Source organism: Plasmopara halstedii (assembly GCF_900000015.1).
Source record: "Plasmopara halstedii genome assembly, contig: Scaffold_614, whole genome shotgun sequence".
Lineage (NCBI taxonomy): Eukaryota > Oomycota > Peronosporomycetes > Peronosporales > Peronosporaceae > Plasmopara > Plasmopara halstedii.
In genome coordinates, this window is record NW_020187532.1 from 1,850,334 (window position 1) to 1,870,952 (window position 20,619).

Here is a 20,619-nt window from a genome sequence, read left to right on the forward strand (position 1 = left end):
TTAGAGGCTCTATCGCTGTCTGGAGGGCGTGGGGTACGCACGAGTTGTCGTCGATATCGGCGATGGCTGTGTATGCGGGGGCGTTGAGGCTGACAAATTGACGTCCAGGGTAGCGATTTAAATAGGAGTCGAGAACCTCGATCAAGTTGGCGTTGCCATCTTCTATCAACTGGTCCCGGGATAGCCAGATGGGCGCGGACCCGTCAATCCATGTCACATGGTACTCGAGATCACCCAATACTGAACGACGGTTGTCGATGCAGTCGATCTCTCCAACCTCGACGCTGGACCGCTCTCGTCGGGTCCGCTTGGCAGGACGCATCGCCTCGAGCAAGCTACCAGCACAATCATAAAGCTAGTTATCCCGCTTTAACCTGGCACTGTGTCCCCGCAAATACGGGCAGCCAAGCCAACTCCACGACTTTGAGCTCAGCACCAGTTCCAATGATTACCACGACCTCATGTAAAAGTGACGTGTCGGGATCTTTCGACGAGCACTTGTATTAAATCTTCTGCTCATCAACGTCGTTTTGCACGCCATGTCCATAGCTTTTTACTAACGAGCATTCAGCTTAGAAATTTCTCAACAGATTTGATCGTGCTGCAAATCCAGTGGGATCCTTTCGCCCGATACCACATTTCGTATTCTGTAAGGAAAATTACAATAACTTTAGTGAATAATGCAATATAATAACTTGAATTCTAATAATTTTTATACTGAATTATGAATTTCAAATTGAAATGCTTGTAAATCATATATTTTCAATACCCAATAATTTGTCGTACCCATGAAAATTGGCAGCACATTGTCGAGACAAAAATTACCTCATTCTATTCCATGAGTGTACGCGTGGAAATGGAACGCCGCCGAGCATTATCTCCACCTCGCTCTCCTAAAACGGATCCAGATCTGGATCTACTTCTCGACGAAAGTCTAAATGACATCCCAGATGACCGGCTCAGTGCTTCTAAAACATACAAAACTCCCAAGCGCAGAAGACTGAAGGTAGCAATACTATTGCAATTATTGTCCAAGGTACGACATAATAGTGCGAAAGCTTTTCTTGTCCTATGCACAGTGTGGATCCTTTTTAGTCTTGTGTGGATTCGCTGGCCAATTTACGAGAGCAAAGTGGTTCCATCACTGAAAATGAACATACGAGAATCAATGGACGTAGAGCCTTTCGTTGTATCCATTGCAGTGATACTTCCATTTTTCTTAGCAGGTCTTGTCTTTTATTCGAAGAAAGATACAATTGGGACAATTGAAACGTGGGGTCATCAGAATCAAGTGGTGCAGTGGGTTCAATCGAGTTCAAGCATAGGCAAAAGTGTCGGCTTTGATGCACTTGATATCGTGCTTGTAGGTGGTTTTCTATTGTTGCAGCTTAATCTTGTGGTAGGAAAGCTACTGATTGACTTGGAGAATGGAAAATTAGCCAAGTCTGGCATCGTGATTCGGACAGGACGAGCCTTGGGTATGAATGGACTTTACGCGATAATTTTATCCGTAATTTTAATAGCCAAGCAATCGTTTGTACACAAATTTTTTGGGCTATCAGAGGAACGTGCAGCTCGATACCATGTGCTGAGTGGACAGTTTGGGTTTAGTATGTTGATGCTGCATGGTCTCGTGTACCTGGTGGTGTGGTACAGCCAAGGAAAGGTGGAAGAAATGCTTGTACCGTGTTTGGCTGACACTTGCTCATCGAAACAACGATATGGAAGTATTCGAAACTTTTGTGGCGCATTGGCACTGTGTTTTTCTATGATTGTGGCCATATCATCAATGGAGTGGGTACGTCGACGATTTTTTCGAACTTTTGTCATGTTACACTGCCTTATTATTGGAGTCATCGTGTTTTCAGTGCTGCATTACTACGCCACGTTCTTTTGGCTAATCCCTGCGATAGTACTGGTTGTGATGTACCGTGTTGTGTCAATGTGTGGACGGGGACAAGCAAGTGTGATTTCAGCTACAGCTGTAAGCAACAAAGTGTTTGAGATTGAATTACGCCGTTCAAGTTTAAATGGTTCCGATTTCTTACCGGGGCAATACGTCTATATAAAACACAATGCCATTGGAAACGAGTGGCATCCGTTTACGATCAGTTCTAGTCCACTACGCAATCGGCACTCATTCTTTATCAATGCTAAAGTTCAAGGATTCTTTACGTCTCGGATATTAACTGCCATGCGAAACCAGCAATTGAAAACTGTTCATGTGGATGGATATTATGGTTCCGAAATCAAACTAGCTCCGCACATGGTATTCATAGCTGGAGGAAGTGGCATGACTCCGTTTTTAAGTGTTCTGGATCATTTGAAAGCGCTTTTAGATGTAAGTAATGCGAAAGAAGTATCCAAACGCTCTGAAATACCGCAGAGTCTGTGGATTATCTGGACATGTCGTGACATGGAGTTTCTCGAAGCTCATGCAGAGTTACTCGATGCAATCAATCGATGCTCGCAATGGAATTGTCAAGTGTGGTTACACCTTACAAAGGCTGGTAGTGGTAGTCTTTATGACAGTGAAGAAGACGATACTCAGACAGAGCCTGATGATTTGTCGGCGACTTCTTCACCACGGCCACAATACTTTTATCCATCGTCACTAGAACGTCATGCTTTTCATGGTCATGATTATATGCTTAGTTTACCATTGTTCACAGGAACAATGCTTGGTTGTCTACTGTCAATAATTTGGGTTCTGAGTTTGGAGAGTTTGACAGCAAAATCGTTTGTAAAACGCTTGCTTTTGCTGACTGTGGGGATACTTGGTGCCGTACTTGGAGCTAGCTTTATGTCGTGTTTATTGCGACGAAACGTATGTAAGGATGAAATTGACATGCTGGGTGGTGCAATGGAAGAGTTGGAAATCCAAGGCTTGGATGTCTCGACTCCCACACCGCCAACCACACCACGCGCTATGCCAATAGCAGAACAGTCTGTCTTCAGCCGGAATTTCTTGATAGAAAAGATACGTCCAAATCTTGCATTACGTTTGCGTGAGATTCATAGTGACATTGGCGAAAGCTTTGGAGTGCAGGCAAAAGTAGCACTATACGTAAGCGGACCATCCGATCTGCAATTCAAGACATTAGCGCATGCACGTGAGTTCCAAGCACCTGCTTTCGAAATTCATCGAAAATCTTTTTTACTGTAATTAATGCGAAGTATTGAAAACAAGTAGTTTGATGTAGCACATGTAAAGTGTTAAACTTGTAAGCTCTTTGATCGGATTGACAATATGATAAGATGAACCTAATGAAAGATTTCGTCATGTTTAAATCTTAATTGTTAGAAGCTCAAAAGGTGACGTAGCAATCATGTTCGGCTTGTCAACATTTGTATGTTCAAAAGGGATCGTGTGATTGCTTGTAAGTTTAACAAGAAAAAGATCAGAACATCAAGACATACATGCATTCATTGGCTCTTACTTAACGAGATGTAGAGACAAAAACACCACGCGATTCAACTTCACAGTTTCGGCGGAAGCTGACTACACTTGTTTTTGCAGCAGTCAATAAATGCTGTGCTCTCTGCATTTTCAAACACTTCGCTCGTAAGGTCCTCGAGTGCGCCATTCGTTACTGTCGCTTCTCGGCAAAATTGGCTAAACACAAGGTTGTCATGGGAATTCACGTCTGGGCAAGTCTCAATGTTGCAGACTTTAAGCATCTCAACTCTTCCAACTATGGCAGCGACGATTATGGCAATAGTCGTTTTAGTTGTCATGATAACTTGGAAGCGATGTGACTGGTTTTTGATCAAAGTCGAACTGAATGCTATGCCATGAACCAGAACTTGAAAAGTCAGTTCTGAACTCACCTTTACACGTTAATTTTTATGCGAGGTTTTCGAGACTTTTATTAAGCTCGTTGTGTCTTTGTGCGAGGTAAGTAATTGCGATCTTCAAAAATAGTCACTCAGGATAACGACATCCATGCTATTATGGAGATAAACTTGAGCCAGATAACCTATTATTTATAATATCTTTTGTAACTCTATACTGCAGATTACGATTTTTACTTTGATGAAAAAAGTTATTGAGCCTGCATAAATGCATTTGTTGCGACAACACAATTTTACGAATGTCTTGGTTATGATAATGTAATTAATTTTACGTCATTGGATTTTATAAAAAGGATTATTTTTGTGGACGTCGCAGGTCCCAACAAATGTTCGGATATAATTGATGATATCCCAATTTGTCATCGATCACTCTGACGACAACTTTGTATCATGTAAAGTACTAACAATTCGATGGGGAAAGCTTGTTTTTAATGTGCTAGCTCGACATTTGTAATCAAAACGTCTCCCAATTGCTAGTTGAAGCCGCTTTTGATAATCCCAGCAAATCAGCATCATTGCTATTGACTGACTTCTTTGGTGAGTTTGTGATTTCAAAAGGATCTTTGTCGCCATCCTCTTCATCTTTTGACGCGTCTTTCTTTTTCGTGTTGAGTTTTATCCGAATTGTTTGACCTTCCTTTAGCGAGTAGTCAACAGAAGGACCTGATGTCGTGCTCTGCTGCTGGGTCTTTTCACGTTTAAGCTCCCTATACAGATAGACATTCTGTAAATGTTTTGTCATATAGTATAACGGATATGAAGAGAACGTACTTGTTAAAATCATCGATAGCGACATTAAAGTCAAATGCATCGCTTCGATTGTTGAAAGCGATACCGATAAATGCGTGACGACCTAACAACAATAAATTAACACTTTTGAAGAAATACATATGATGAGGACGTACCTGATGTGCGATCCACAGCACGTAAGACAAAGTATCGACTACTGTCGACGACTGTAGGAGAGCACTTATCAGTCAAGAAAGTCAGAATAATTTTGTGGTAACTATTCTACCTTTTTGAATTGCAGGCGGTCCACCAGCTTTAATGGGGCATGCAGCAAACAAGACACCCGTGTTGGGATCCTTTAATTCAATTACTGCATCTTCTCCAACACTTGAGACTTGTAAACGGCCAGTCCACGCGGGTGTGCTGGGCCATGAGTCCGCTCTAAACCACTAATTGCATTACTATTTTAATCATATCCACGACTGTGAACATGTTTGTACCTGTGACCAGCAGCCGATGTCTGTGGTGGAATTTGAAATACAAAAACCTGGTTGATCGTTGCCAGAACGCGCTGCACTTCTAATGCATTTTACTTGATAAATACTGATCATAGCTAAATGCGACAAAGATGTTGTTCTTACCGACTTCCGCCATAGTGATTAATATTTTTTGTTCAAGGTGCTGTGAGCTATGGCAAGTAACACTTTTACTTAAAAAATAGAATAAGGGAACACCGACGTCCGTTACGCGTCTCTTCAGCGTAAATTCGGCGCCAGCGACATTTCATTGCTTATTTTTCGCACGTGACAACAACAAACGACACACTGCAATATTTGCGATTGGTAGTCAGTATCAATATTATTACCATTATATTAGTAGTTGTTACACCTTCACCGGGAAATTGATGAAACCCCCTTAACCGCAGCGACTTTGATTGAATCCCGCGGTAGTTGTTGTCGCTCCAAGATAGCTAGTTGACACCGCACATCACAACTCCTCAAGCATTGCATGTGGTTAGACCAGCAGCGGCAAGGTTAATTCTTATCCACCTGTGAGGCTAATGCCGATGGAATTTAGCTTTAGCAAAGAACTTCACTCAGCTCGTGCGGTGAGTGAGGAAGTCATAGCGACTCGCCCATGATATGGTTTCCAAGTCAGCCTCATTGAAGTAGACGTCGGAGTAGAGCATTACTTAATGCTTGACTTTACGAAGTACAAGCGCAACGTCGACGTCGAGGTGACATGTTCGAGATGCATTTAGCTCGTCTCATCTTCATTAGCCCACTCGTATAGCTACCGATCAAGCTAGAACCCACTCACTAGTGAAAAATACGCTGCGCTACACGATCTTGTTTCTGTCTCTGGAAGGTTAAGACAAAGTGAGCTAAGTCATAAGTGCTAAGGCGAGCTTAACGAATGAAAGCCTTGGATTTGCATCGGTTTCTGGAATGAGGGCACACTGTCTACTTCACATACCGGTCGGAGCCCTGATGAGCTCGCAGGACCAGTCTATTTTTCATTTCTTGCTCATCGGTCATAGCAAAATTAGCAGTCGTGAAGATATTCACTTATGGCGGTACGTCGATTATCTTTTAGACTCTGTGGCTCACCTTTCTGATGCGCTCCCGGAGCTGCACCTTCGAACCAATTAAAATCAGGCCCCTAAAGCGGCACAAAATTGAATGACTGCCCCAAAGTCAGATGTAGGTCAGCTTCAGCGATAATCAAGACATTAATTTGTCCGCATCAGCTTTTATTGCACCTGAGTGGCTCGTAAGAGCACATCGTTATACGAGCCTGTATGTCCACTTAGTACACAGTATGTGCGTGAAGTCTTCAAAGACAATTTTCAGCCTGTACAGATAGTAATGCAAATGCAAGCTGGATATGTTGGAGTATGTCGCTCCAGCACCGCAATTCCTCTGTGTTACGAAAAAAACTGCACCACGCGAGTAACGCAATTTATCTGATCACTTGATTAAGGATGATTAGCGGTAAGTCTGTACAAGCATGTCGGACAAAACTCACCATTTTTTCAGAGTAATGGTATGGCGGTGTTCTCACCGGGAAAGCGTTGCTGACAGCAGCGATTTGTGCTATCTTGCTACGAGGCCCATCCAAGATTTGATGCCGGTATTACCGACGTGTCTTTTAAAACGGCAAAAATCTCCGCTTAACATATAGCTGGAACCGACAGACTGGCCAAGGTAGTCACATTTTATAGCAAGGCCTCTACGCTTTGACCGGTTCACACGAGCGTAACTAAATGCTAACTCTTCTATACATCGTAGGCCAACGTATGGAAATCCTCTTAAACCAACTATCTTCTATCTGCGTAGGCAGCTTTCAAGGGCTACTTAGTGTGTCCATCATAAGGTACCACCGCGCATTAACTCCGAGTGGATCGTTACTGTTGTACTGCAACCATTGGAATAAGCAATAGCATTGCAGACGCGTCACCAAACGCTTCGATAAAGCTACGTCGAGTTCATAGCACACGCTGTGTCCGACTCGCACACCGTTGCTGATGCCTAATATCGTGACGTGGAAGTAGAAGCTTACAGCTGTAATTACTCGTCCTCTCACGAAATTTATTCAAAGACTCCGATAAACTCTCTTTAATTCTCGTCTCATCAGAATTACTCTTTGGAGACCACGGCTTACTGTCGCTACTACATTTTGATACTAGCTCGAAAACCTTAGCAGTATAAGTGCCTGGGTGAGAGAGGTCGAGATGACCATCGTAACCGGCATGCTCCATCGCGAGCAACAGCGCGTGGCGCTAGCCATCTCAAAGATCGGTGGTTGAGCACGAAAATGGGCACTGACGTGCGGCACTTCGGTCGAAGCTGCCATTCCCTCCTAGGTGGAGCTGAAATTGCAGCTCTCAAGAGTGTTCTCACCGCCTAACCAGGCATATCGCGTGCGAGCGCGGTTCCTTACAAGGAGTTGTTGGACTTGGTTCAAGAGATGCGCACTCTCATTGCCGGGATAGCAGCAAATCCCCATCCGGAGGTGGTCACAGTGACCGTCCTTATGGAAGGCCTCCACACTGGCGTGGCCAGAATGGAAGTCTTCCGTGTGCATCCATCTTCATTTCAACAGGCGGCGAATGTGGCATTGAATGCCGAATTTAGTTTTAAGTCGGCACGACTTGGTTGGAATGCTAATTACAACAGCTCGTCGTGCGGGCCAGTGCCCATGGATCTCAGCTATGCTGAGGACGAGAGAGCAGAGCTCCGAGCTGCTGGACAGCAAACAAACACACGACGGTGTTTTGTCTGTGGAGGCACCCGTCATCTTTGGAACGGTTGCCCCCTGCGAAAGGCGCGTCAAGGTTCTTTGATCATCGCCCCATTGCCTACCAGCCAGGATCGTCGCGGGGAAACGACACCACCTAGTAGGTGCGGGGCGACCCAGTGTTCATCCTCACAATGGATACAATAGTATGTATATTTGAGCGTCGAATTGACAAGCGACAATAGATGCAATGTGGTGAACGTGCACATCGCGAAGAATGAGCTTGACGCTTTATTCCACGCTACGAATTGCACTGAGAATGGGGTCGTGTAGCGAAATCAAGAGCCATCCAAATAACTCACGTACGATTTTTTTGCTTTACTTTAAACAGCATTCAATTATGGCTTATGTTGAAATGAATCTTTTCGAACCATCTACAACACTTGGGCTTTGTATAATGCATTAAGTGAGGCTAGCAGCCCACGGAGCTTCTTTTAGCGGAATTATATCACCCTAATACTAAATACTCAACCGTGGTACTTTACTTTGATCCGCTTGAGCCTGGCCCTGAGGCCGAACGATGATAGTGACAGGAAATGTGTAAGAGAGAATACTTCACCAGATACTGCTTTTGACCCTCATTATCCCGCCGACCTCCTATCCATTTCAAATAGTAATAGGACTTTCATTTCTTCAATTGTAGTGGTTAAGTCAAAGGTGTACGCCACATTATAAGGCAATGTAAAATGCTGAAAATTACCTCAAAGGTGGCACATTAAAAATTCAGAGATTAATTACTGCCTTGTCTAGCATTCGAGATCTGGCCTAGTGGATTTGGGTACATGCGTCATGGACATTACCGATAATTTCTCAGACTACTAAGCTTTTTGATACTTACCCCTCACCATCTCACAGAAGCACATGTTTTTTTTCACAGATACGATTAAAGCAGAATACCAATAACAAAAGAAATAATTGCTGTGCACACGAACTTGTCATTTAATTAGTTGGGTGTAAATCTGTCTGATGTGGCAACGTGACTGCCCTTCAAAGAAAAGGAGATTTAGGTGTGCTATCTAGCTAACCAACGCTTACGAAACTGTAGCACCAAAGTCCATATAAAATCATCTATCATCCAACAGGCAAGAACGAAATAATCAAATTTGAGTACAGACACTAATTTATCCATCAATTCCCAAAAGATGCAATTTGCTGACAGAATTAAAGGGAATATTTAGTTGAAGAAAGCCGTTTGCTAGAAATAACTTGCTATACAAAGACCACTGCTTGACAAAAATAGATGATAGCTATTAATTTACGTACATCTTTGGCCCTTTGTGTAAAGTCCGACGAAACGTGGTGCAGTTACATCACACTTTGCAGACAAGAAGTTTTCTAAGGGCCTCGCAGATGGGTACAGTCCAACTGACCTTTGAGTATACCCTACACATGCCGCAGCTGTAGTAAAACAAGGGTAAAGGATTTGCAAAAAGAAAACTTCAAGACAAATGTTGTCATCTTGGTTGTCGAATTGAAATTTCGTCGCAGCATTGCATATCGTTATATTGATTGTAGTAACAAGTAAGGGACCTTTTCAGCTATCTAAATGCTAGCAGTTTTGCCGAGTTTCGGCGTAAGAGGTTTGTACAACAAATTTTAGCTAATTAGCAATTACTCGCTTTAATTTTTCTTCAAAAGCAAGATATTACGCATGTTACTAATTCTTGTTATAATACTCGCTTACTATCCTACTACTTTCGACAAACCTAGAAATCATGTTTGGGACTGAACGGCGCATTATGATTGGTTCGCTAAGCGGTTATGCACGAGAAAAGACTAGGCGAGGGAGAGACTCGAGAGTCAGCGAGCGACGCCACGATCGCCGTCAGTGTCTTGTCCGTCCCCAGTACGCGAAACAGTTCATCGAGAGAGAATCATGGCCGAGGATTCCGGTATGTTGGACAATGGCGCCATGGTTTGGGTGCCACATAACGAGCAGGTATGGAAGAAAGCCGTTGTCGTTCGTCGTTTGGACGACGGGGTTTCGGCCCAAGTGCGTCTTCAGCCAAGCGACGATGGTGAGTGGGACAAGGATGATGGAGTTGAGCAAATTGTAAACATTCGCGATATCGCACGTCTTGCGGGTGAAGTCTCGGATGAAGCGATGCCTATTTGCAACGTCTTTGAAGCTGATGGAGCGAATGACATGTGCACACTTAACCACTTACATGAACCAGCAGTGCTTAAGAACCTCGAGCTACGATTTTCAAAAAAGATGCCGTACACATACACGGGTGCCATCTGCATTGCGGTGAATCCGTACCAATGGCTTGACTTATATGGGAAAGAGCTCTACCTGCAATACTTGGAACAACCACGTGACTCACTACCTCCACACCCTTTTGCACTATCTGCTGTGTCATATATGGACATGAAACGAACTCAAGTGGATCAGAGTATTCTAGTCAGTGGGGAGTCTGGCGCTGGAAAGACGGAGACAGTCAAGATCATGATGAATCATTTGGCGTCTATTTCAGGAGGTGGTCAACATGGAACAAAGGTGATTGATCAAGTCTTACAGTCAAATCCATTGTTAGAGTCATTTGGGAATGCCAAGACGAAACGAAATGACAATTCGAGTCGATTTGGAAAGTTTGCACAGCTTCAATTTAGCAGCACTGGATCTCTTGTGGGTTGTCTTTGTGAAACGTATTTACTTGAAAAGAGTCGAGTGGTAGGACAGACAGAAGGGGAGCGCAATTATCACGTCTTTTACCAGATCTTTTGTCTACCTGATGATCGCAAAAAGGAACTGAAACTTAGTGGCAATGCTGCGAGCTACAAGTACGTGACAGAAGGTGCTGACGCTCAATTGACTGGCATTGATGATTTTCAGTGTCTTAAAGAGACACAAGATGCTCTGGATACGATTGGCATCTCAACGGATGAACAAAATGCAATTTTTGAAATAGTGGCTGCGATTTTGAATCTTGGAGAGATTGTATTTGCACCGAATGATAGTGACAATGAGAAGAGCCACGTCAAAAATGAAGACATTGTCGATAATGTCGGTGCGTTACTAGGCACTGAGAATGCAAAGCTACACTCCACACTTCTAGAGCGCTCAATCACGGCCGGTACTGAGTCTTACACAATCCCACTTAATGCAGAGCAGGCGGCGTATCTACGTGATGCTTTAGCTAAGGGCATGTACACACAGCTTTTTGACTGGCTGGTGCACCGCATAAACAAAGCAATTTGTTCAACCAACAACGTCAAGACTCACATTGGTCTGCTAGATATCTTTGGCTTTGAAAGCTTTGATCAAAATGGTTTTGAGCAGTTGTGTATTAATTATGCCAACGAAAAACTGCAGCAGAAGTTTAATAGTGATGTGTTTAAGGACGTACAGCAAGAATACGTCGATGAAGGTATTCCATTGACACTTGTGACGTTTGAAGACAATCAGCCGATTCTCGACTTAATTGAAGGTCGGATGGGAATTGTCAGTATGCTGAATGAAGAAGTGTTGCGTCCCCAGGCAAATGATAGTACGTTTGTCAGTAAAGTTTTGGATGCTTGTAGCAACCATCCAAGCATTGAGAAAAATCGGATCAACCCGTTGCAGTTCACGATTCATCATTATGCAGGAGATGTAACGTACAATGGATTGGGATTTCTCGAAAAGAACAAGGACACACTGCCGACTGACATGGTACAATTATTGTCTAGTAGTCGGAATAAAGTCATTGCTGGCATCTTTACACCTACACAACAAAACAAGCGCAATAGTCGTGGCAAAAATGGCAAGGAAGGTCGCCAAAAGGGCTTTCTCGTTGGCAACACGATTGCAGGAGCCTTTCGTAAACAACTTTCGGAGCTCATGGTGACGATTAACAAGACGTCATCGCAGTATGTGCGATGCATCAAGCCAAACGCAAACAAGAGTGCGACTCAGTTTAATCGCGTCATGATTGTAGAACAATTGCGATGTGCTGGAGTGATTGCTGCCATTCGCATTAGTCGCGCGGCATTTCCTAACCGCTTGCCGCTTGTTGAGTTTCAGCAGCGGTTTCAAATTATCTGTCCCTCAGCCTTGCGTGAGGCTGAACCGCCCACGATGGTTGCTGGTCTACTGAAAGAATTGATTCCAGACATGGCGTCCACAATGCAAAATAGCAAGTTTGCAGTGGGCAAGACAAAAGTTTACTTTAGTTCTGGCCTGTTACAACGATTGGAAGACCGTCGAAATGTGATTTTAAAAGATCATGCGATTCTGATACAAAAGACATTGCATGGCTACGTCTATCGCATGCGCTTTTTCCGTCAACGTGCTGCAGTTGTTAAGATGCAATCTGTAACTCGCGGTGGACTACAGTTAAAGCGCTTTCGGACACTACGAGCAGGTATCATCACCCTTCAGGCTCGAGAGCGTGGCCGGAAACAACGCGTTTTGTATGCACTTTTACTGGAACGCGTACGAAAAGAACGTGCGATCGAACAAACGCGTCTTCGGAAGATTGCTATGGAAGCAGAAGCCGAGAGACTCCGTCATAAGGCGATGCAGGAAGAGCAAAATCATAGCGATCCTCAACCGGTACGTGTTTTTACAATTTGCTGTTAGAATTTAGAGCTGAGAAACTAAGGAGATTTCTATGCGACAGGAGCCTGTGGAAGACGATTGGAGTGACGAAGAGAGTGATAAAGATGGGGAATTTTTGTCCGGTCCTGTGTCACCGCGCACTCTCCGCGCGCTCACGGAAGCTGCGTCAAAGGTTGCTGAGGCTGAGTCTGCGGCTCGCGACGCCAAACAAGCTGCTGAGGCCGCTTTGGAATTGAATCGAGAACTTGTGTCGCAGAATGACCGCTTGCGCTCGACCTTGTCATCGAATGTGGCAGAATACGCCGATGCTGAGCTGTTACGTGAGAACGAACGCTTAAAGCAGCAGGTGCTTCAGCTCCAAACGAAGCTGGTACGGTCGCAAGAGGTCTCGCTTATATCTGCCAAGGTGGTCGACAGCCGAATCACGTACCGTGAAGGCCGGCAATTTGTTGAGTATAAGCTGCAAATTGAAACCAATACGCGAGGCACGCTATTCGTATGGCATCGGTACAGTACATTCCGAAATTTGGCCGCGACACTACAGACAAAGAACGGATACAAGCGCAAGGAAATTCCAGAGCTGCCGAACAAGCAATTGTTTGGAAACTTTTCGGAGAAGATAATACAAGACCGTGTGGCAAAATTGAATCAGTTTTTGGAAGCTGCAACCAACGCCGAGTATCTCCAGTGGGGAATTCGGGTCGACCAAGACACGTGTGTGTACAAACGCCGAGTGAAGAATGCGCGCGAAAGTATCTCGACTGCTAGCACACACTCGTCGTCTCCTCGCTCATCATCGCGATTGTCGATGAAGTCATTCAGTTTCCGTCGTGGCAGTACCGCTGGCAATTAGATAGCTGCTTGAAAGTTTCATTGTAGCGTACTGAAGCTTAAATGGACGAGAAAGCAGTAGTTTTGGATTTCTGACATCCAAATCACGTTGGACAATTCGAGTAGCGAGCTAGCCAACGGACCGTTTTGTAAACGTGTGCCTCGTCTGTTTTGAAATATTGCCAGAAGGCTAGAAATGGTGGAGAAGGTAACTAAGGCAGACAGAAAGCAAGGTACATACGATGGAAGTTCTGGTATTGTTTCTTTATTATTTTATATAAGTCTTGTTCGTTTATTCAATGTGTTCAATCTTGTAAAAATCTTATATGATTTTTATGTCAGGAAAACTATTTAAATAACATGTTTTTTTTCTTTAATTACAAAGTCTTGGATCATGCTATACAATTATGACAAAAAGCTTTTTGATAAATCTTATCAAAAAAAATTTCAAAGATATTTTATGGAATGGCTAAATAACCCACAACATTCATGCGATGGTTCATCGCTGATGTACTCGTACACAATCCGAAAACTTGTGCGATATTCAGCCTGTTAAGCAATCCCGTTTCTTCATTGATTCTTACATCTTGATTAATCCACATGCTTGCATCAATTCACATTTGTCATTTTCACTCGACTTGGATTTGTGGCTGATATCCCACGTCCGTGCAGTTGAGTAGAGCTTGTTATTCATGTTCAAGCCCCCTCATTGCCGTACCATTGATCGCCGCTCTACAATATTCATTTTCGCGCTCGTATCTCGATCATATTATGTCGGGCGTCCAGCCTTGGCGCCGACATCACCTTGCTAGACAGGTCTGTCATCCTGTTTTCTTAATGCAAGGACCCTGACTGTATGCCCTCTCTCCTGGCGCAGTCACGCATGTATTTCACCCTTATGTTCGCGTGAGTTTGCGCTCGCGATACTTTATCCTCACATCGACTGTCTGATAATAGCCTGATGGTCTAGCAGTATCTTTATCGCTTATGACACAAAAATAGAGTTTTGAATTTAGTTCACGAGGTAATAGCCAGTTCATGTCCGACATTTGAGACTGGATATTAATCATCGATTAAAGTAGACAGTGACACTCCGGTCTGCTTCTTGCTCAGCCACCGCTGAATGACATTATCTACAGCGGGGCTGCCGTAGCTTAGCGCTTGAGGAAGCGTACTTTAGGTCACCGACCCTTCGTTCGTTACAAGAACCAGGTATGAGTTAGCGGATCGCAATTGGCTTACTCCAAGAGTAATTATTGCCTTCTTAAGGCTAATTGGCCCTTCGGTTTTAACTCCAAAACTGATTTTTATTTAGTTTTTATCGGTTTAGATTTTCCTAAATATACTATATATAGTAAATCTAAATACATGCATAACCACTGGCTACCTAGCCACATACCGTATTCTTGGTTGGGTGCAGTCACACCGTGCACATCTCGTGTGACACACACCCCTGTTACCAGGGTACGTGTATCCCCGTTCCATTATCGATCGAGATAGTCCATTCCGCAACACTTTGTGGTCGCCCCATGTCTACCGCACTCCACACCTTTCTTAATTACCTTGATCGCTTGCACAGATTTACGCATGTCTTTATCCCCTTCAGATACCTCAAATTCCACTTCACTAATTATATGTCGCTCATCACTGTCTGCGAGCCGCCCAGTGCTTCGCGACAGAAATCTCTGTTCACGTGATTCAGCCAATATGGAGTAAAGTGACCATAGAAGAAGAAAAGCTTTTTACGTAATCGGCGGGAGACCTCTTAGTGGCGATTATGTTCTCGCTTTGATTATCGCTTTTGTTTACAACTGGCAATCTCATCGTACTCGAATTACTAGTCCAAATTGTCCGATTAGTTCATATATTCTCCCTTTTTGATCCAATGCGTTTCTCTACGTCTGGTTTTAGCTGGTTACATATGGTTTGAAACTTCCTACTTCTGCCAAGCCATCAATCAACCTTTAATTTATATACGTCAGAAAGTCGATCACTTAGGCAATCACTGGCGCATCACCAAGTACGTTATCCACTTGAACGCGTGTGATAGTCGTGTTTTCTCCTTGGTGCTCAAAGTACAACACCCATCCATAATTAACAGCGCCAGCCCAAATTGACCTGCATAGAATACAGGAGCTCGCTCTATGATCTATCTGCTAGCCTATTCCATTCAGCCACGTCTTTTCTGGCCAATTTTACTCGCGACATCCGGTCAAATAGTCCCGTGTCATGAGTATCCATGCTTTTCAAAATATGTGAGTACTTTTTTATGTTGATCCTTATCCTATGTAAGCATTTGAAAATCGATAACCTGCTCATAACCCCCCTATTGCCCTGAAGACAACAAATTTACATTTCCTCAATTTCAAAACATCAGTAAAAGACAGATCAAATTCACGCCGTAAAGTTATTTGTTTCCGTACGGCATCAGTTTTATCTAAATCGCCCAATCTCGGTGTTTGCGTCAACTTCGATCGTAAATTTGTATGAGGCGCGTCAATGCCTTTAGATGGTATCACCCCACCTAAGTCCATATATTCTTCCCGCATCACCTTAACTCACATATTCTTCACCTTCCTGCTTCCCTGTAGTTTGTTGGGTCGTTTTCCGAGCGCAATCCACAATCTCCGTACAGACATCTCGTGGTTTTTGTCAGTGATCTCGTCGTAATTTTCTCGTCCCACTGGCCACGTTCTGTTTACCGATCGGTCTCTCCGGGTTTCCGAAGCGTCAGTTCCATTCAATTGTCCGATGACCAATTACTTCAAAAAAGTGCTTGCGTCATACTCAGCATTCGGGAAACAGTCCTAGTGTCGAATAGCAGCCACTATATCTTCATCATCGTAATACATTTGAAAGCTTGTTATTGGTATTGAACAATCACATTAAACAACATTGACACTCATTGGTCATGCTTGCTACACCATCCCCCGATTGCTGTGTCCAAGCTCGATAACCACGGTCGAATGTATTGAATACGTCTTTTTCGATAACTCTCGGTTTTTCAATTATGTCATCTGTCAATTGTGGCGAATTGACAAGAAAAAAAATTCACTGGCTAGTAAATAGTCACCACACAGATAATATTATTTTAGGGCTCTAAGATATTGACGAGGCCACACAGCATATCAACGCCGAAGTTACCTTTGAGCCCTTGCGCATTGGCTCATGCTGATGCTTCCGCATTCGACCTAAGCGAAGGTGGTGCCGGCCTTACCGCAGCAATCATTTTTTTTGGAAGAATCCAAGTAATTCGGTCGGAGGGACTGGTGCAAAAACGGATTATCAGACCTTGGCTATATAGCATTCACCACCGTTGATTGCCAAAATATTCTGAGAGTTGAGAACAAAGCATGTGAAGGCCATGTGCTTGGATGGCCCCATAATCTAAAATTGAAATCGCTTAACTTATTTTCATTTGTCTTGCAGCAGCATTTTTTTGTGGTGAGAAACAATGATATCAGCGATAAAATAGCGAATGGGAATGGCCAAATATCCGGTATTAAGCATTTGGCCTCGGTTGGCATTCGCTTTCGGCGAACGCAAGCTAAATACCATCTCGATAGCGTCTCATGTAACATATTTGTACAACAGCACATAACGAATACTTCAACTGCACAACAGCATGGACGAGCGTTGGAGTTCGGCTTTAGCGATAGATATAATAACAAAACGACTTGGTAAAACGTTACATGTTCCGAAGCGGGAGTTCCATCCGGTTGCCCAATGAGCAATTACCTTAAGAAGTGCTTGCTCTAAACTCAACATCTGGGAAACAATTCCAGTGTTGAATAGCAGCCAATACATCGTCATTCTCGCAATAAATTCAAAAGCTTGTTCCTGGTGTTGAGTAGTCACTTTGCCACTACTTAGCCATATTTGCTACACTATTCTCCGATAGCTGCGTCCAAGCTCAATTACCACCGTCGAATGGATTACGTCTATTTCGATCATTCCCAGGTGTTTCAATAATGGCGTCTTTCGTAGGTTTAAACAAGTTGTCTCAGGGTGGTATGCTCTCCTGAGTATTTGCAAGAGCGACATGCGAACTGAATCATCTGTGATTTAATATGCAGAGCACTTAATCTACTGCATCTTTGAGACACTAAATGATAGTCCATACGCAAACACCAAGCTCACACCATGCTCATTTCTTGCTATGTATTCTCATCACCTTTTTGTCGCGTGCTTGCTTCGGCAGTCCACTGACCTGACTTACCCTCACTCTGCCTTCATGGAGCAAAACCAGAGCTTTGTGTTCTTCGCCACGCTCAACACACAACACGTATGCACTGCCGGATGCAGTGCGGGCTGGGAATTCTGGTTGATTAGTAGATGCGCCTTTGGGCTCGTGTACAACAGCTTAATCCATCGATTAATTGATGTATTCTCTTGAGCACTAGTGCCAGTTGACTCGATCGAACATTCTCTAAAAGACCAAAACATCGCGTACGCCTCGTCGTCTCGAGCTGTCACGTGGTCCTGCTAATTAGCGAGGAACCGTACATACGCGGTGGTGGATCACCATCCTTTGATTTATCCCTTCCGGTCTGCGTGGATCAATTTGGTGATGACGTACCGCAAATGATATGTCACTTCCTCCAACAACACATTCACTTCGACCTGCATGAGTGCGATGGGTCGGTAGCTGCCTAGTTCGGTCCTCGATCCCTTCTTATGCAGAAGCACCACAACAGACATGCGATGAGATGGAAGCAGATCCCCCCGGCAAAGCTAATTGTCGAATACGATACTTGAGCACTCATCGAGCTCATGCGGAGCGGCCAGGTAGAACCGGCGGTCAATCCATCTATGTCGGGCAAGGATGTCACTTTCATGTACCGAATCACGTTTGAAAGGTCAGCAGCTTTGATTGGTGTGTCAAGCACCGCACGATCGACTTACGAGACAAAGCAGACGATCGAGTCGGGAATCTAACGCTGCCGCAGATTGGCGCAGTCGTATAGTGGGGGGACTCTTGTTGATTGGGCGTGGGTTCGATTTCCACCGTGATTATCTTAATCACTACGCATCATCATGAACTGGTTTTTGGGGTTCACCAGGTTTTGATTTCTCTTGTAACGTCAATCGTCTTTTTATACTGCATGTGAAACGGTGCAGTGACTAGCCAAATATATTGCACTACGTAACGACTGTAAACGCAGGGACGAAGGAACAATGCCATATAGTCACTGTAGCGGAGCTGCCGTAGTTCTTTGCTTAGAGAAAACTAAGCTTAGGTCACCGACCTAACGTTCTTTTAGAGGTCCAGTACAAGTGTAGCGTATTACAATCCGCTTCTTCTAAATTCTAAAGCCTTACCAAGGCAAACGAACACTTCTGTTCAAAAACGAAAGTGTATTTAATTGCGGCAGAGCCGTCAATATTTAAGAGTCTACGTTTTTCTGATTAATATAGTAATACCTAATTAATAATGTAGTAATGTGTATTATTACTGGCAATCCTGCCACGTGGTGGCCTCTTGTTACAGTGTAGCCACACCACTGTGTTATTACACTAACTGTGTAATACACACCTAAGTACGGTCACACAATCCTGTTCGACCCGTCCTTTCTTACAAGGGCACGTGTAACCTCGTTACGCTCTTCCCCATTAAAATTGTGAATATTCGCAATTCACATTTAACGGTCGCCTCATACGAAGCTCGCGTATCTGAAACATCCTCATGTTTATAAGAACATCTTTAAACCTTCTCCGCTCTATGAGCACTGTGTCGACGACACGCAAAGTACCCAGTGTAGCTGGTAGCGAGGGCGCCTGCGGGCAAATCCTTTCTTCTTCTGCACTGAGTGCATCTCCGAACAGTACGTCCGGGGCTTCTCGAAAAGCACATCCCAAGCCCTCGGCAACTGGGCGCAACACACCGCGCCCGCCCCGAACGACGGATTTCCTCGTCGAGAAGTTGGAGAAAGTCGACTACAAGTCGAACACTCCTTTCTCAGCATGAGTGACGAGGAATACGAAGTGCGCCAACGGCGCGACGTAAGCCCAGCTCAAACTCTGCGAACACTATTTCAACTTCCGTGGGAGTGGTTTTATTTCCAATCACCTCGACGAGGCACAGGACCAGCAACTCACAGGGCGGCTATCTTGCGCTCGTATTCAGGATCGGTCATAGACCCTCGTGTGGAATACGGCTTTTGCTGGGCTGGTCCCGCTACTGAAACAAAAGACGCGATCACTCGATCGTTAGGCGTCTACGTAATCGGGCCTCCGGCCACTACACAAGTTGAGCTTGATCAGCGGAAAGCTCTGCGAGCTCGCTTTTTGGTACCCCAAGAGATCCCAATGGATCGGTATCACGCTCAACTTCGAGCTCAAAAAGAAGGTGCTCCTGTTCCCGCAAAGCGGATCATCCCTGAGTTGCTCGCCCCAGGAGAAACCGCCGATACTGACGATGAGCTCTTTGAGCGATGGGTGCAGCGGCACCGGAAATGTCTTCGCTGTCTACATTATTGCGAAGCCACAAGGAAGACGTGCGCGTTGAGCGCCATCTTAGATTTGAGTTTGCCAAACTCATGGCGCAACGCCATTTTCCTGCGTATTGTCGCCCTGCGACGAATGGAACAATCCAGAACGCTCCTGTGAGCTCTGTGGTTTCTCACACGGGTGAGTCTACGACCACAGCAGCTCATGGCCCTCTGACTTTTCGGGCTACTACTGGGAAGCGCTGTGCGCAAGACGACGCGAAGCGTCATGATTTTTCCGATCATAAGCATCTACGACATCTGGGTAGTCTTGCCGAAGTGGCACCTCTAACTTTCACGAGTTCTCGGAGTTTGGGTATTCCCGCCACTTCACAAGATATCGGGTTAAACCCCGTCGACGACGGCGACCCTTAAGGCGTTCAACGTGGTAGTGGACGCCACCAATCTCATAGAGAAGAGTCGGCGGCGGACGATGACGACTGGTCGATCGCCGTCCGGTGACTCGCGATTCTCTTCGAGCGTTGGAGGAGAAAGTCCATCGCCATCCGAGGCATCTTGAGCAAGACCCTTCAGATGCGCATGGAGTGGCACGTTATCCACTAAACGAAGCCACAGGTTTTCGTCGGATGTTGTTAATAACATTAGGGCTCCGGGGGAGCAGGAAGTGGGGCCGAAACTGGACGACGCGGAGTGCGCGTTTACCTGGTCTAACCGAGACATAAAACCTCTCCAGAGGCGACGGCGACGCCGTTTGCTGACTGCAAGACGCCGGGCGTCGACCCTGACAGAGGGTGTGTCTACCGTAGACGATGGCGCACAGTTATACACCCTCGTCAACGGTATGACGGGGAAGAAAGATGGTGACGTCCGCCTCGAGGCTATGCCTGCAGTAGATGCTCTTCTTGAGCTGGA

General features: G+C 44.7%; 5 protein-coding genes across 5 annotated transcripts; 2 read left to right on the forward strand and 3 right to left on the reverse strand.

The window, feature by feature from the left end:
* Nucleotides 1–838: 838 nt before the first annotated feature.
* On the forward strand, nt 839–3,166 carry PHALS_12380 (hypothetical protein PPTG_01648; the record flags this gene model as incomplete). The annotated part of the gene is made up of 1 exon (XM_024727913.1): nt 839–3,166. The coding sequence occupies one exon, from the start codon at nt 839–841 to the stop codon at nt 3,164–3,166; it is 2,328 nt and encodes a 775-aa protein (XP_024578443.1).
* A 120-nt stretch (nt 3,167–3,286) lies between these two features.
* Nucleotides 3,287–3,738, reverse strand: PHALS_12381 (uncharacterized protein; the record flags this gene model as incomplete). Its single annotated transcript, XM_024727916.1, has 3 exons — nt 3,287–3,377; nt 3,441–3,502; nt 3,559–3,738. The coding sequence occupies 3 exons, from the start codon at nt 3,736–3,738 to the stop codon at nt 3,287–3,289; spliced, it is 333 nt and encodes a 110-aa protein (XP_024578444.1).
* Nucleotides 3,739–4,309: 571 nt separating this feature from the next.
* Nucleotides 4,310–5,238, reverse strand: PHALS_12382 (adaptin earbinding coat-associated protein 2 (necap-2) isoform; the record flags this gene model as incomplete). Its single annotated transcript, XM_024727917.1, has 6 exons — nt 4,310–4,562; nt 4,627–4,708; nt 4,761–4,811; nt 4,871–5,025; nt 5,085–5,163; nt 5,226–5,238. The coding sequence occupies 6 exons, from the start codon at nt 5,236–5,238 to the stop codon at nt 4,310–4,312; spliced, it is 633 nt and encodes a 210-aa protein (XP_024578445.1).
* Nucleotides 5,239–9,760: 4,522 nt separating this feature from the next.
* PHALS_12383 (myosin-like protein) lies at nt 9,761–13,280 on the forward strand (the record flags this gene model as incomplete). Its single annotated transcript, XM_024727918.1, has 2 exons — nt 9,761–12,421; nt 12,489–13,280. The coding sequence occupies 2 exons, from the start codon at nt 9,761–9,763 to the stop codon at nt 13,278–13,280; spliced, it is 3,453 nt and encodes a 1,150-aa protein (XP_024578446.1).
* A 1,972-nt stretch (nt 13,281–15,252) lies between these two features.
* On the reverse strand, nt 15,253–15,489 carry PHALS_12384 (uncharacterized protein; the record flags this gene model as incomplete). The annotated part of the gene is made up of 2 exons (XM_024727919.1): nt 15,253–15,376; nt 15,458–15,489. 2 exons carry the CDS (start codon nt 15,487–15,489, stop codon nt 15,253–15,255), a joined length of 156 nt encoding a protein of 51 aa, XP_024578447.1.
* Nucleotides 15,490–20,619: the final 5,130 nt, after the last annotated feature.